This window comes from Plodia interpunctella, chromosome 2 (assembly GCF_027563975.2).
Source record: "Plodia interpunctella isolate USDA-ARS_2022_Savannah chromosome 2, ilPloInte3.2, whole genome shotgun sequence".
Lineage (NCBI taxonomy): Eukaryota > Metazoa > Arthropoda > Insecta > Lepidoptera > Pyralidae > Plodia > Plodia interpunctella.
Window position 1 is genome coordinate 10652118 of NC_071295.1, and position 14780 is coordinate 10666897.

The 14780-nt window shown below is 34.7% G+C and overlaps 2 protein-coding genes across 16 annotated transcripts in view; both read left to right on the plus strand.

The window, feature by feature from the left end:
* Nucleotides 1-343: 343 nt before the first annotated feature.
* LOC128678908 (epidermal retinol dehydrogenase 2-like) lies at nt 344-4776 on the plus strand. Of its 6 annotated transcripts, none has more exons than XM_053760833.2 (6): nt 344-493; nt 970-1011; nt 1707-1910; nt 2340-2669; nt 2945-3189; nt 3644-4776. In XM_053760833.2, the coding sequence occupies exons 2-6, from the start codon at nt 1009-1011 to the stop codon at nt 3834-3836; spliced, it is 975 nt and encodes a 324-aa protein (XP_053616808.1). In that variant the 5' UTR covers nt 344-493; nt 970-1008; the 3' UTR covers nt 3837-4776. The 6 variants fall into 6 exon arrangements, with proteins under 6 accessions (XP_053616808.1, XP_053616795.1, XP_053616802.1 ...); XM_053760820.2 differs by having other exon boundaries at nt 347-593; XM_053760827.2 differs by having other exon boundaries at nt 347-548.
* Nucleotides 4777-5034: 258 nt separating this feature from the next.
* LOC128681970 (uncharacterized) overlaps nt 5035-14780 on the plus strand; it is a 148816-nt gene continuing 139070 nt past the window's right edge. For 8 of the 10 annotated variants that reach the window (XM_053766395.1, XM_053766369.1, XM_053766425.1 and 5 more), the window contains exon 1: nt 5035-5222. The gene's annotated coding sequence lies outside the window, so the exon portion shown is untranslated. Of the gene's footprint in view, nt 5223-8941; nt 9039-14780 lie in introns of all 10 variants that reach the window. The other 2 variants (XM_053766401.1, XM_053766378.1) reach the window with 1 other exon arrangement.

Below are 14780 nucleotides of genomic sequence, written 5' to 3' on the forward strand. Positions count from 1 at the left end.
AATCTTACTTCTGGATTGGAACTTTCCCTTTTCCTATTTTAGAAAAAACAAATGACGTCATCCAAGACGCAGTGCTGACGCTCGCTTACGTATCTCGTGAATTTTTAATCAAATTTAAATCAGAACTTGTAGTCAGCAATGCTAACTCATTGCCAGCAATAAATAGGTAAACTGGAGCCAGTACCTATGTACTCGAAAGAAAATTTTGAGTATTGCTATTTGTCATAAAACCTTACGTGTACGGTACTATCAACAGGGAACCTGATTTGAAAGCAAAGTGTGCGGCCATTGATTATTTATGTTCTGAAAAGACATGTTATGTCAATGTCATTTCAACCCGACATTTGTTAATTTGTTAACTGTTAACCAACATTTTGCAACAAAGTGAGCAGCAAGATCAAAAATAGGTCGGCAAAAAAGTTCGCACGCACTCTAAAAAAATATTTTTTAAACACTTGATATTCTATTTCATTAAAAGCTTCTGGCGTATCAAGTAGGTAACTGAAACAATGCTAAGTTAGGGCTTCACATAAATAATATTTTACAAGGTAAACATGTGTACTTATCAAAAGACACTTGTTATCGTATAATAGGTAGGTACCTACCGTTTATCGGCTATAATCGATGTAATCACCTCTAGTTTCCGGTCAAGCAATATACCAGAGTGGACCTTTGTAACATTGGCTAAAGTGACGAAATAAATAAAATAAAAATTCGTTTATTTCATTAACTGAAAGTGTACAAAGATACATATTGTAAGGACGAAATTTTAATAAAATCCTAACAAATTAAGGTACTTAGCAAAAAATATTGTTCACATATTTGTCACGTAGTATTTTTAGTAGGTCTCTCTCATCTGCGTGTTCCCGTTCTTCCTTAACCGTTGCGCGTCGGAGTCCTAGATATTTTTAGTAGTGTAGTATTTTTAGAAATCTTATTGTTAAACTAATGCACTTTTTAATTTTACAGAAACAAAATTTTTTGAGGATAAGAACTTAAGTCAATTCCATGGTGAGTTATTTATTCTTATTTTTATGCAGTCTTCATAAAGTTCATAATGTGTTCAATTATTGTAACATTTATTCTAAACTGGTAAGGAAAGGATAACAAAAATGACTTCATTACAAAAATCACAGACTTTAATTTTAGAAAATGTAATTAAAAGGAAATAGAAGAATACCATTAAATAGGCCCGTAACAAAAAATTAACACATCCCAATTGATAAAAAGGTCTTTAAACAAACACACCACTTCCTTTAATCCTCCAAATTATTGCATGCTATTAATTAGCTACACACTATTTAAAATAAAGGGATGATTACAGATCTATCTTAATAGATAAATAGGTGATTAAAATTTATTTTAATCTTTAGACATTAGAATATAATCAACCAATATTTCAGTTTGACATACAAGACCATGACAAGACATTGTCAAGAACAAAATAATAGACAAACAGAATGAAAGAGATCTGAAATGTAAATAAAAAAATAAAATGTTAAAACATAAAAGTGTTACATTATTTGTAAATTGCTGTTCATTGAAAAATCTTTCATGTAAAATTTTATTTTTTTATTAGTGTCTACTAATGCATGTCATCTAAATGCTGTTTAAATATAATGAGATCAAACATGTACTGAATATTTTTCATCTCATTATTAGAATTACTTTTAAAAGTTGTTAACTTTCTATTTCATTGATTTCAGGAATCAACACTAGTAGATAATATCCTGGGAGCATTAATGCACTTTATGTTCCCCATCAAGATGTTACTCCGGCTTTATTCCTTATGTATCTTGATGGTGGACATGATGTGGGTGGTGGTGAATGCTATATATGCAGTACTGCAAGCAGTTTATGAGTGCTTCAAGCCACCACCCTTGAAATCTGTCAGATTGGAGACTGCTCTGGTAAGGCCAAGTTGGGAACCATCAATATAAATAGATATTTATGAATATTTTCTAGAAAATATAAAGGCAATATTTTCTTTAAAACACTTTATAAATAACTGTTTACAGAATCATTTATTTATAATATTCTAATCATCAAATTTAACTATTGTATGATAAATAATCAAGTGCAGTGAATACAATGACATTTAAATTAAACAGACAGTTATATAGATAATGATTGATAATAACTTGAAATATCTTTAGTTTATGTTCTTATCATATCCAGTGCAGCTGTTAATCCCATTATCTTAATACTTCGAGATATTAATTAAAAGGGTATTTTTGAAAATAAAAAAAATAGCATTGCAGCTCACATATTTGCATCGCACATGCAGCTCTATATATATAAGAAATACTAATTTATATAGTAAAAATTGTCATTTTCAGGTTATCGGCTCCGGAAGAGGGGTAGGTCGAGAAATAGCGATACAGTTGTCTGAACTTGGAGCAATAGTGCTTTGTGTTGACAAAAACAAAGCAAACAATGATAACACCGTTGAGATCATCAAGCGTAAAGGAGGTTCTGCAGCCGGCTTCGTTTGTGATATCACTAAGCAGGAGAATGTGAAGAGATTGGCTCTAGAGGTCAAGAAAGACCTTGGTTTTGCAACTATGATTTTCTACTGTTGTGGAATACCAAGCCCAAGGTCCCTATTGACACAGCCCCCACAAGATATTCATGATACTCTGAATCTAACTCTGACTGCTTACTTTTGGGTAAGTTTTATTCTTTAGAGTTAAATATTGTGGCATGCAGTTCCACCATATCCTCCTGTGGATGTCCAAACAAGGGATATATTGCCTTTGCAACTGATAGCCAACCTTAGGCATGACTTAAGGCAGGCAGCCGTTGGTATAAAGTAAAAATTTTTACTACGCTAACGTCGTTCTTCGCGGCGTCACAGCCCCCAATGCACCCGGAAAATCCTATTTATAAATAAATAAATAATAATTGGAATATCAATCAATGAAATTTGGCTATATGTTTCCAGCTACTTGATTACTTCATGCCGGACATGAAAGCCAAGAATCACGGGCATATAGTGGCATTGACCTCCGTGGCTGGCATTAGCTATATCAAGAACCAAATGCCGCTGAGTGTTGCCCAGTTTGCAGTCCAGGGGTTTGCAGAATCTCTTATGGAAGATCTCAGGATAAATAAAGTTGACGGAGTCCACGTCACACTGACACATATTTATCCATTCATTGTTGAAGAAAGTTCAGATTTGAAGCCGAAGTAAGTGGTTAAATTCTTCATGAAATAATTTGTTCAACACACAAACTTCACAAGTATTTGTTATAACAGTTCTCTGTACATAGATCCAAGAGCACTTAAGTGCTCAAGTGAACATGCATGTATGCCGACAAAATTTAATTACTATCTACTAGCAGCTGCCCACAGAAAAAAGTAATCTTTGTCATTCTTCAGATCTCCAAATGTGGCTTTGACATGTAAGAAATACCAAAGAACAAAGAAGCACACAACATTCTGATTGATGACAATTTAAAGTTTTAAAATTATAAATATTTGATAAATAAATTATCTAAGTTAAAACTTATAATTATATTTCAACATAGAAGTAATATCGATCATAAAAAATAAATAATCAACTTCTGGTGTTGACATGTGCAGTGCAAGACACAACACTCTTATCATGCTATAAACTAATTTTGCTTTATAATATTTCTAGAATACCTTCATACTTCGGCACAATAACTCCCGCGCTGGCGGCGTCGTCAATATTGGACAGCGTCCGCCGCAACTACCCCGAAGCTTCAGTACCCAAGCACCTGCTGTACCTCGGCCACCTGCTGCGAGTGCTGCCGCGGAAGGCGACCGTCCTCATCAGGGACCTCCTCGATACTGGAGTGGACTTCGCTTGAACTGTGCATTTTTGTAAATGTAACCTTAAGTGTCAAATAGTGCCATTTCAGCCAGGTTAGGCACATAGTTGTAGTGAATTCCCAGTGTGTGAAGTTGTGATGTTAGCTCACAGGGCTTTTCTGTACTGATGTAATGATGATTGAAGTTTTTATCATACATTTTTGTATATTAAGTAAGTACTTGTTGGTACAGGGAGATTCTATCGACCGCCGCCAACTAGGAGTTATCCAGATTGAAATGCTCGGGGTGAAATGGTCCCAGAGTGGGAGGACCAATCACCATCCATCGGGTGGTTACTTCGGCGTTCCTAACCAGATGTAATAATATTATATAATAAAAGAAAAAATATTTATAATAATTGTTACTAAGTACTAATGGGACCAATGTTTTTATACTCAAGTCATGTCAGTCAATATGAGAAATTAAGTATTGTTACAAGACTAACTCATCTGAAATTAAGAATGGTGGTCTATGGCATCATGAAGAATGATGCGATTTCATTGCAGAAAATCATCAATCACTATAAACCCAGTACTTTTATTTGTGTAGTGGCAATCATGAACTACGAAGAAAATATGTTTGATCTTGTGATGAAATCTCATTATTTACTCCTAGAAGTTCCTTTTATTTAGACTGATTAAGTATAAGCAAATAAATAGAATGTCCTCTTGCTCCCAAAAATTATTTACATGTTCAAATTTAACATTGAATTCTAAGTCCTATTTTTGATAATTAAACAAAATATGTATTAGGTATCTTTATAATGTGTTGTATCCATTTCAATTTTAAATGTATGTTTTTTTTAAATAAAATAATATTTTTGTACCTTGTGTATTATGTAATCTGTGACCTTGTATATATAATTACTAATAATACCTATAAAATATGTAGTGCATATTTGCAGTGAGTTAGTTTTGATATCCTAAGCAGAAAATAATTAAAATCATGATGAATAATAACATTTTTGTTATTATTTTGTAAATGTCATCACGACTCACCCACCTAAAATGCACATAAACTACAAAAGTATATACATAGGTAGCGCAATAGAATCAGTACGTACCTACACTAAATATAAATAATATAATATAAAAATAATAAACAGTCCTCCTCATCCTCCCTCTACATCTACATAAGTCAGTATTTTTTTAAATGGCAACTCTGAATGTAATGTCATTATTTTACACAGCAGCGCCATCTAATGTCACATTGTTTTCTTTCGTGTTTGGGATTTGTTTCCGTGATTTTATTAGAATAAAAATTGAACGATATATAATTTCGCTTTGCTCTGTATGTATATTGTTGTTGAGTGCTTTCTGCAATAATATCAGACTGTTATAATCGTGCCAGAAATCAGACAAGGAATCGTGAGCTGTCTACATCAGGTCAGTATATAAAAGGGCTTTTTCTTTCGCATGCACAGAAACACAGCCGATCGATATTAGAAAAGTAATGTTTTATTGTTTAATTAACATTGTTCTTGCACATGAATTAAATTATATGTTGATCGGCTTTAAAATGGATGTGACAGAAGGCAGTGACCCATTTATAAAATGATCTTGCAGGACAACTTTCTATATGTAGGTGTTAGGTACGAAGTTTATGAAATAACTGTAATGCTTACGTTTTTGTGTGTTTGAAAAAATAATTTGCATTTATTTACATGCGTACGTAATCTGTAACATCAGATTTCACATTACTTTGGTGGAGATATCTGATGTAATTATAATATTTTTTTAAATACTAAGGTCAAACAGGTTATTTCTTGCATTTTGTAACTAGATTAAAATATTTTCGTTATTGGAGCTTTTAACACTCTCATATTGGGGTGTTTTTCCAGTTACCTCTGCTGCTGTAGAGCATGTGAACCCAGGGTCCGCTTCCCAAATTTAATGCAAAATTTTCTTACTATATTCAGTTTCTCAATCTTGTTTAAATCATCTGTTGTGAACTTAAATAAGTAAGGAATAATTTACCCCATGATATAGTATATTAATAGGATATTTCCCATGTACTATTACATTTAATTTTAAAATTTAACCTAATAGGAGTCATACAGTTCTTTTTAATTATAATACATTAATGACAAGTGGAAAAATGTCATAAAAGAACAAATTTGGGTGTGACACGAAGTGGAGTGCTATAATAATGTCCAATGATTATAACTAAACTTTATTCCACCTCATATGTGTAACATCCAACATTTGCATACTTATAATTCTGAAAATAATGTGACAGATTACTGTAAGTGAATTTACCTAATAATTTTTCTCCAGGCCAGTCATCCATCCTGCATCCTGCAAACCTGCCTTCATCCTCCAGCGACCATAACCAATCTTTCACTTGCATACATTTATTTGTTACATGTATCAGATATCAAAGGAAAAACATAAATAGATTAATTACACATTTTAAAACTCAAACCACACCACAACAATGTTCTTTTTCCCAGTTAGTTATGTACAGTCAACAGCACATCAACCTATCCACAATCATTGCAAATTCGCTCATATTACAGCCGCATAGAGGTCTATGCAGGATAACTTGACTGTATGAGATTGCTTCTGCCTTTAGTATTTTTTTTTTATGATAACCTGAGAATTATTCATTAATTTATCATAGTAATTAAGAACATAGTTCTAGTTGGTTGTTGTCTTCCATCCCTCCTATTTATATGATCATTTTTAAATTTGAAAAATATTATTGTTGCATATTTAATTTTATGTTTGATATGCATTTTTAAAATATGCATTTTAGGTAAAATAATACCCATTTTTTTTCTTACTGGTATTTTTTTTTGTAATGATAATTTTTAATTACTAAATTATTCCTGTTTTTGTTTTGTTTTCATTCATAATTTATTAAAAAAAGTGTATTTTTATTGATTTTGGTACCTATCTAAAGCTGAAACATGTTAACACATTTGCATAGATGGACACTTGATAAAACACAAGAGAAGTTTAATTGTTGTTACAGCAGCATTGCCTCTGGCAAGGTAATAGGTATTTTTAAAAAACATTAGATACACAATCAATTGACACAGCTAAGGTTTTTGTATAATTGATTTTCGGCAATTTTTGAGCAATTTTTTTTTTTACAACCATGAATGATTATTTTGTAATATATATTTTTTAAAGATTTATAACATTACTCGCATCCTAAACAAAATCATTATTCTTATTAAAAATGAGTATTTTAATTTAGATGCATGTTCTTTTTTTCTAAGTTAAAATACTCAAAATTCTCTTAATTGTTTTGTTTAAAAAAATCTAATTTATTGACAAATCATCATTTCAGCCTCTTTGTGCCCACTGCTGAGCATAGTCCTCTCTTCGCGTACAAATACCACCGTTTAATAAATACATCGATCAAATGATCAAAAGTAATTACTTTGTAAGTTGATGAGTATAAAATGTCTGAAGTGTAAACTCTAAGCTCTATTTGTACATTTTTATAGTGATTTTAACGACATTATCATTGAATCGTATTTTTGAGGGTTTCATTCCTCACTTTTTGATTAATTACTCCTTAATGACACAACGCATTAGCTGTGCTAATTCATTGTTAAGCAGAGGTACTTTCTACCCCAAAGCGGAGTCAATGGAATATTTGATATTTCAAGCGAATGTAATTATAAATTCAGCTCGTTTTCGCATGGTCACTGGCCAATGCTGGAGTGTGAAGGATACCTGAACGCACTTACTTTTATTATAGTTGCACATTGCCCGCGGCTTCGCCCGCGTGAATTTCTCTGCGAAAGCGGAACTTTATATAGTCAGAGAGATTCTTTATATAGTCAGTAGATTTTTGAAAAACAAACCTATATTTGAACCGGGGTGTTTAATTCCATCCTCCAAATTTCAAAATCGGTCCAACGGTCCTTAATGGCACGAGCCTCTGCTTCCCAACAGGCACGCGCGCAAAACACACTCAAATTTATAATAAAAATGCCACCGATAAGACCGCCAACAGCTAAACTTGGCTATCGAGTTTCGTAGCTATTGGCTCTGTATACCCCGTAAGGGATGAAGATATGCTACACTAAATTACGTATCTAATATCAGGCAGGCGCAGCCTTCAATCCTTACTCGGTTGGAAAGAAAAAAGAAACAGTTTTACTTCTATCCTGTTTGTTGGCGAGCGATAGTTACGCTCCATTACAGGCCGAATCGGTTCGTAATCGCTCAATCACGCGCAACTTAAATCCTTTAATTGTTTTGATGAGCCTTTTGATTACAGAGTCGTGAGGTCAATCTGCGGGATTTCTTTGGAAATTAGAGCATTTTCAACGCTGATGTTGCTTTGAACAATCGGAATATTTTTTTCATAGAAAATGTAATTTATTGTGTTTGTTGTCAGTTATATACTGTTTTAGTAATTACATGTTTGGCTAGTTATGGCCCTCTGTTGCTTTTCCAACACCAGTTTCAAATTGTAGTTGTGTATTATTCGCCTTTGTATGCATTTTAAGTTGGTACTATTAGAAGGATGTTTAGCTACATATTTAGAATAAATTTAAGATATATTTTATTGAGTAAACATTTTATGAACTAAATAAAAAAAACCAATAAACTTCTTGAAAGCTAACATAAAATGGATATAGGTACATAAAATTCGTTCATGTGGGAAAATTCTGGAAATATATTTACGGCGAAGCGACGGTTGAAGAGACCTACCTGCGGGAACGCCTTCAAACTGCGATACATTGTAACGATGTTTAGTCACTATCATCGTTTTCAATTTCCCGGCAAATGAAGTCGGCTAGGGTAACCATTTCCTCGGAAGAGTCCCGAAAAGCCGGACAGTTAACCACAAAATAAATTAGTGAATCCCACACACAACGTACACTTTTCAAGGTCCATAGAAAACGACCGCGCACGATAAATCGTGCTAGCAGAAATAGTGAGGAGAAATCAAAGTATATTGGAATACGAGTGTTCGAATTTAGGTTTAAATAATAGTCATAATAAAATAAATATTCTTCTAGTGTTTTTTTTTGTGCCATAAAGAGTTTACAAACAAATATTCATATAGTAAGTATATTATCACAGACCTGATAGTTTTGTCAGATCCACATTATACTGTAATTAAAATTCTGTTTCAGATATCCTGTTGCAAATACAATTTATTTTGCCGTTCAAGAGAAACACTAGGATAAAGACCTGCCGCGTCCGGCTGTACGGGACAAATCCTAATAAATGGTAACCCTAGTGGGCGCAGGCACCATAACTTGTTTACATATTTTCTCAAAGCCATCTCAGGTAAATAATCTCGGGCGAATCGAAAGAGGGATTGAGATGTTTTATTAGTTATATCCTCGGGTAGTAAGTACAAACGTAAAACTTTTACTGCAGTCATTCTGATTAGTATTCCGTTGACTGACCCCACTAACAAGACACGCGGGACCTGTTAACGAATCGCGATATTTAAAAAGAAATATCTTCATTGAACTCTCTCATCTGCGTGTTTCCGGTTGCGTTCGGGGCTGTAAAGCCGTGAAGCTCGGGTTCAGTGTTTTTTTACCTTAAACTTTGAAGATTCTGCTGTGATTTTACAACCGACGTCAACCCTCTTTGGGAATGCTACTGTTGCCTTTCAGCTGCCTAGGCTGTAGGCCCTTAGTCGCCTCTTACGACATCAACGGGAGGATATGGGTTTCTAGGACGGAACCAAACGCCAGCCGTGCAATTTCTTACTGTACTTATGAAATTCAAATGTCGAACAATGAAATGATGAAATTTTTATTGACAGCGCCGTTGTCAATGATTAAAGAAAATTAAAAAAAATATCTTGAGCTACGATGCTTCAGTGGGTCCAGATTTAGCAGGACTGATTAAAATTATTCCCTCGTCCCGCTTGTATTTCGTATGTGGTTCGCGAAAACCATTCCCGTTTATATCACTGGGTACCTGATTGCCCTAATTGTATAATTTATTTCGTCTTTGTTCTATTATAGTATTAAAATTGTTTGCGAAGTTACATAGAGAGAGGTAATCCATGCCTATCTTATATAGGTTTTAATTTATATAAATTCCTCACTCATGTCATTACAACCCGCAACATGCACAACCGCTCTTCGCTTCAATGATAGAAATAATTATCTGTATCTTAGCTCCTCAAAATGTATTTATCCATTGAAATATGAATTAATGATATGCTCATATTGGGAATTGTGAATTATATCCTAAACCATTCATAGATTTAGGCCAATTGAAGAAAGTCTTACGTGTCAAGGGACTTCGTAATATGCAAGGATAAATATATTGGATTGAAACGAACGAAACCCTTAAAAAGGTTATAGCAGCAGGTGTGCGCCACAAGTCGATTACCGAAATGCGGTTATTCCCCGTTTAATTTAACAGTTCCCATTCCCAGGCGGTTTTCTTATAATGCCTTAGAGTTTTGCAGCAAACTTTACTTGTTTTATAAAACTATAATTGTAAGTTTCAATTGAGTGAATGATTATGAAGTGATTTCCTAGAATAGGACCACTCCATAACCTCACATGGAAATCGAACGAGGCTTGAACTTACAGGCTACGACAGCATTCCTAGGATTGACATCAGACAGGCGGCCGGTCGTAAAATCGAAACCGAAACTTGTAAGTGCAAAAATTTGAATTACTTAGGTACCTATATATAAGAAAGTAAAGCACTCCGTTATAAACTGCCAAAAGTAAGTCCCATGTGTTCAATTTATATATTGATGAGAACATAAATATAAAGATGAGCAAGAAAAAAAGAACGGATCCCATTGTAAATAAACGTTGTTTACAATATAAAATACGCAATCAATAATGAAACGTCTATCTTACGGTGCAAAAGCGCCGGTCGAACAATTGTTTATCTATTATGTCTCGATTCCGCGATCGACGGGTTAAAACAGATTTTCCTATAGTTACTGTGGCCATGATAAACAAAGTATATGTTCCAGCGTTGGTAATACCGGCTCCAGACTGTCGGTGAACAGTTCGCCAAATATGTACATTGCTGGTTTTCCTTTCCGATAAGAAAAAACTTACATATAAACTACGCATTGTATGTTCCTTCGCGTCGGCATCCGTCTGTTTTCGTCATTGTGGAGCCAGCGTAAGGGTAGTGGAAACGACCCAAATGTTTCCCGTGATAAATGATAGGGCCGCGTCGGTATGACGCGTTTATGGCTTTTTTAACAGTCATGCAATTTTTCAACATCTTCTGTAACTAAGTCGTAAGAGAATATTGGAAATATGGTTGTTTTCTTAGGATTTTATTTATTTGGGAAAAAAAATACATGGTTGAATGATACGTACGGAAAGGAGTGCTCGATGCCTATGTTAACATTATTCGTGGCAAAAAAACTTTAACCCGTCACCGCTCCAAGGCTCGGTTCGGCTCCTTAGTCCTTGCCTGTACATATTAGGCGAAGTGTCAAAGAGCTTCAGGCGTCAGGGATAGTAGGAAAGCCGGTCAGGCTTCGATACTCTATGCCTGAGGAAATCCCGGAAATCTGATGAGAGAGAGACACCTAGACGGAAAGCAAATATTTCTTATGACTTTGATAGTGGCTCTTTCGTTGGGCCGTGTTTCCGCTTACATTCTCAGGGGAAAAACTTTTAATTTACGACTGTCTGCTTGACGTCAATAATTACATTTCTTAATAAGTAATATTACAAGTGTTTATTACAAATTAACATTGAATTTCCCATTAATTCAGTTTTGTTGCGGCTAAATCAATATAAAAGTAAAAAGAAACATAGATTGAGGGGTATTAAACCTCGTTTTAATTACAAGGGGATGCCGAGATAAAACAATGACGTAATCTAGGTCAGCCACTACAGCGGATGAGTGGCCTTATATACAGCCTACAATACAACTAGAGCTAACATAGCCACATTATACGGTTTTCAATTTGCTGTGTTGCTAACTTTGCTGTAATTGTGGTTGAATTTTAAAACAAATTCAGATCATTTTTAACATTGGTATTTAATGAGGTTAAGTACCTGTCACGTTGTATCTTCTGAAATAAATCCCCGAGTCAGTACGATGTAAAGATATTCAGTATTTTCTTACTACTATACAGAATTCTCGCACCTATGCATTTTTAAACATCATCTATCTGTTGAGTTCCTTCCTTTGTTCTCTCTCCACACTGAAGATCCAAAATTTTCCATGTGATAATTGATAGGGCCGCGTATTGCATTGAATTGTAACGCACGTGTGCATGCTTTGCAGTTTCGTACTATCGTGCCGCATACATATTCCGTGTGCACCAGCTCATAACAATCGTTCAATTCTTTAACATCTTCGGTAAGTAAGTCGTAACAGAATAAATCTCTATATTGCTAATATAATTGATAATGAATTTCTCTGCCTATGTGGCTATTGCAGGAAATTGGGGTTGCAGGTGCAAGATCACAAGAGACCAATTAACAGCTTAAATTGCTACAACCCTTTTGTAATTTATTTTAATTGAAACAAAAAAGTAGACGCCATAGATTTGGTACAATTGCTATTGCATTTTAGTCTCGCTTTTATCTTAGGATTTTCCCGGTCTTTTCTTGAGCCGTTAAGCGTCAGAGCGCTAGATTAGGGTTCGATTTCCTAGGTACTTTTTTTCTGCATTTCGCACAGTCGTCTGTGTGCTTAGTTATTAGACCTTTGGCACGCATATCCACTTTAACAATAATTACATAATAATTTAGTGTATTTTCTTAATGTTTTTGTTGGCAACTCTCGGACCAATTTGTATCAGCTTAGTTCATAATCTAACTTGTGTTATGCACAAACTTTATACGTTGTTAGCTACTCAACAGCTTATATTGATTAGTTTGAGCGCACCGAGGTTACGTAGCTTAACCTGCTAACGAAATATATTTAATACATTCACTTGTTCATTCATTCATTCATACAAAAAATTGAAACTTCAGCCACGACATCACGAAGTAACAAAATCATTTGGTATCTTTATTGTAAAATGCCTGCTGGAATTTGCAGTTCGCGCGTGGTCGGCGCAGTGTAAACTTTTTCCCTTTGTTCAAATTTAATACTCATTCATCTGGTTAGTATTATTCATGTAAATACCTAAGTATTTATATAACTTTATACTTATCTAATTTTTAACCCGTCGATCGCGCAAGATCGAGACACAATAGATTTAACTGGCGCAGATGCTTCCTACTCAAGAGATGTATAATGCATATGACAGTTTGTAATCGCTAAATAGCTCTTTTTCTGGCGAGCTATTATACTTGTAAGCATGTATTGTCCATCGACACATCGCTGTCTACCCTCTTCCAATTGATTGAAGGAGGCTTTATCCTCGTTAAACTGTACCTTGTCTATACTTTATCCCATGACTATTTATCTATAGAATTGTGATGTCAGTAAAACCAGAAAACTCGCGTAAGCTCGTTTTCCCGGTTTCTTGGTCAGCGGTAAAGCGCTTTTATTTAACTTGCAAAGTATAATATATGTAAGTTTTTACGAGTATGTTCGGGTGGAATCTTCTAACTCAATTTTGAAGCAGCATACTTTCAACCGATTGATCTGAAATTCCGTACACACGTTTAGTGTGTATAACAATGTAATATTATATAATAAGCATGACTTCATGGTGCCCCTAGGAACAGCTCGCGATGAGGGAACTCAACTGTTTACTGCACGGACATTATTTTTTTGTCACCTGTTGAATGCAATAAATAGAGAGATCTCTGGCAACAATAAAAGCTTGTGTTAAAAATGAAATTTTTGTAAAAAAAATATTCTTTTACACTTCGCACGCATTGGCCCGCATACCCTCCTTGACAACAGCAGCCAAGCCAGCACTTTTTTGATTTGCCCCTTCTACCAGGAAGCTATGGTATCTAATATTTATATATGTATACTTTGAAGCAAGAATGCGATGTTGAGCCCGAAAGCGATTGTTCCAGAAATCATCGAAGTAGAAAATATACATATCGCCCTTTGTCAATGCTGAATTTCTGCTCAAGAGGGTAGCTGATACTAGCATTGTTGTGCAAAGTACATAACCAGCTCTTTTGTTGCGATAGCCTTAAATGTTTGTAGCTGTAGCTATTTCGTGATTGGGGTCACCAGATTCTTAACATTGATATCTGCTGGATTGTTTCTTAGCATCGCGAAGGTTTCTAATTTGATGTTTGAAATGATCTGATATGATTTTGGTACATTTTCTACGTAATCCTAAACTGTGGTAAGTTATTAGTTCTCCAGTATGATCATTGTATGTATACTTATTGAATTTGTCCGATACCTTTGTTTTGCCAGTCATTATCTCGGACCATTCGTGTCTGTAAAAACTTTTCGACTGAAACGCTGAATATTTCAGAGGCGTTAATTCAATTATTTATTCATAAAGGTACCGGCCGCCGAGGTAAAAACTTTGGTTCACAAACTAATTATAACTAACGAGGCGAGCTTTAAAGTCATTTACTGGGTGATGAACAGAGCGCCCATAAACTATTATCCCGATCCTCGAGCGAGTAAACTTATACCAACTTTAATTACGCACACATGACTGGCGAAAAACCGCGATGGGTACGAACCTTCGATGGGCTGGATAGGTGCGGTCTGTGGTATCGTGTAGATGCAAACAGAAATAGATTCGAAACAGAGATGCGAAAAGATATATGGTGAATAGTTATGTTATGAATTCCTGTGCAGCATTTTTGCTGCACAGTTGTATGGAATTGTAATCTCTGCGTGTATACTTGAGTTAAAATTCCATATTATTTTGCTGTGTACGTACTGAATACGAATTCGGTGGGCACGGGCCTTTATGCCTGTGCCTAAGGGTTTGATGTCGTCGACTCCACCTTTGCCTATGCATGAGACCAGACCAAATGAATTTTTCTTTTTTAGCATTGACTCTGTAATGTAGTCTTTCTTAGCTTGTTGATTCTTCTGTTATGTTATTGTCTCGTAATTTCATATTATATAACAATC

What these genes read in the sequence shown, in the direction of transcription:
- LOC128678908 (XM_053760833.2), top strand. An exon ending in CTCTGACTGCTTACTTTTGG is followed by an intron (nt 2,670 to 2,944) that starts GTAAGTTTTATT and finishes ATATGTTTCCAG; the next exon opens with CTACTTGATTACTTCATGCC. An exon ending in AGTTCAGATTTGAAGCCGAA is followed by an intron (nt 3,190 to 3,643) that starts GTAAGTGGTTAA and finishes TAATATTTCTAG; the next exon opens with AATACCTTCATACTTCGGCA.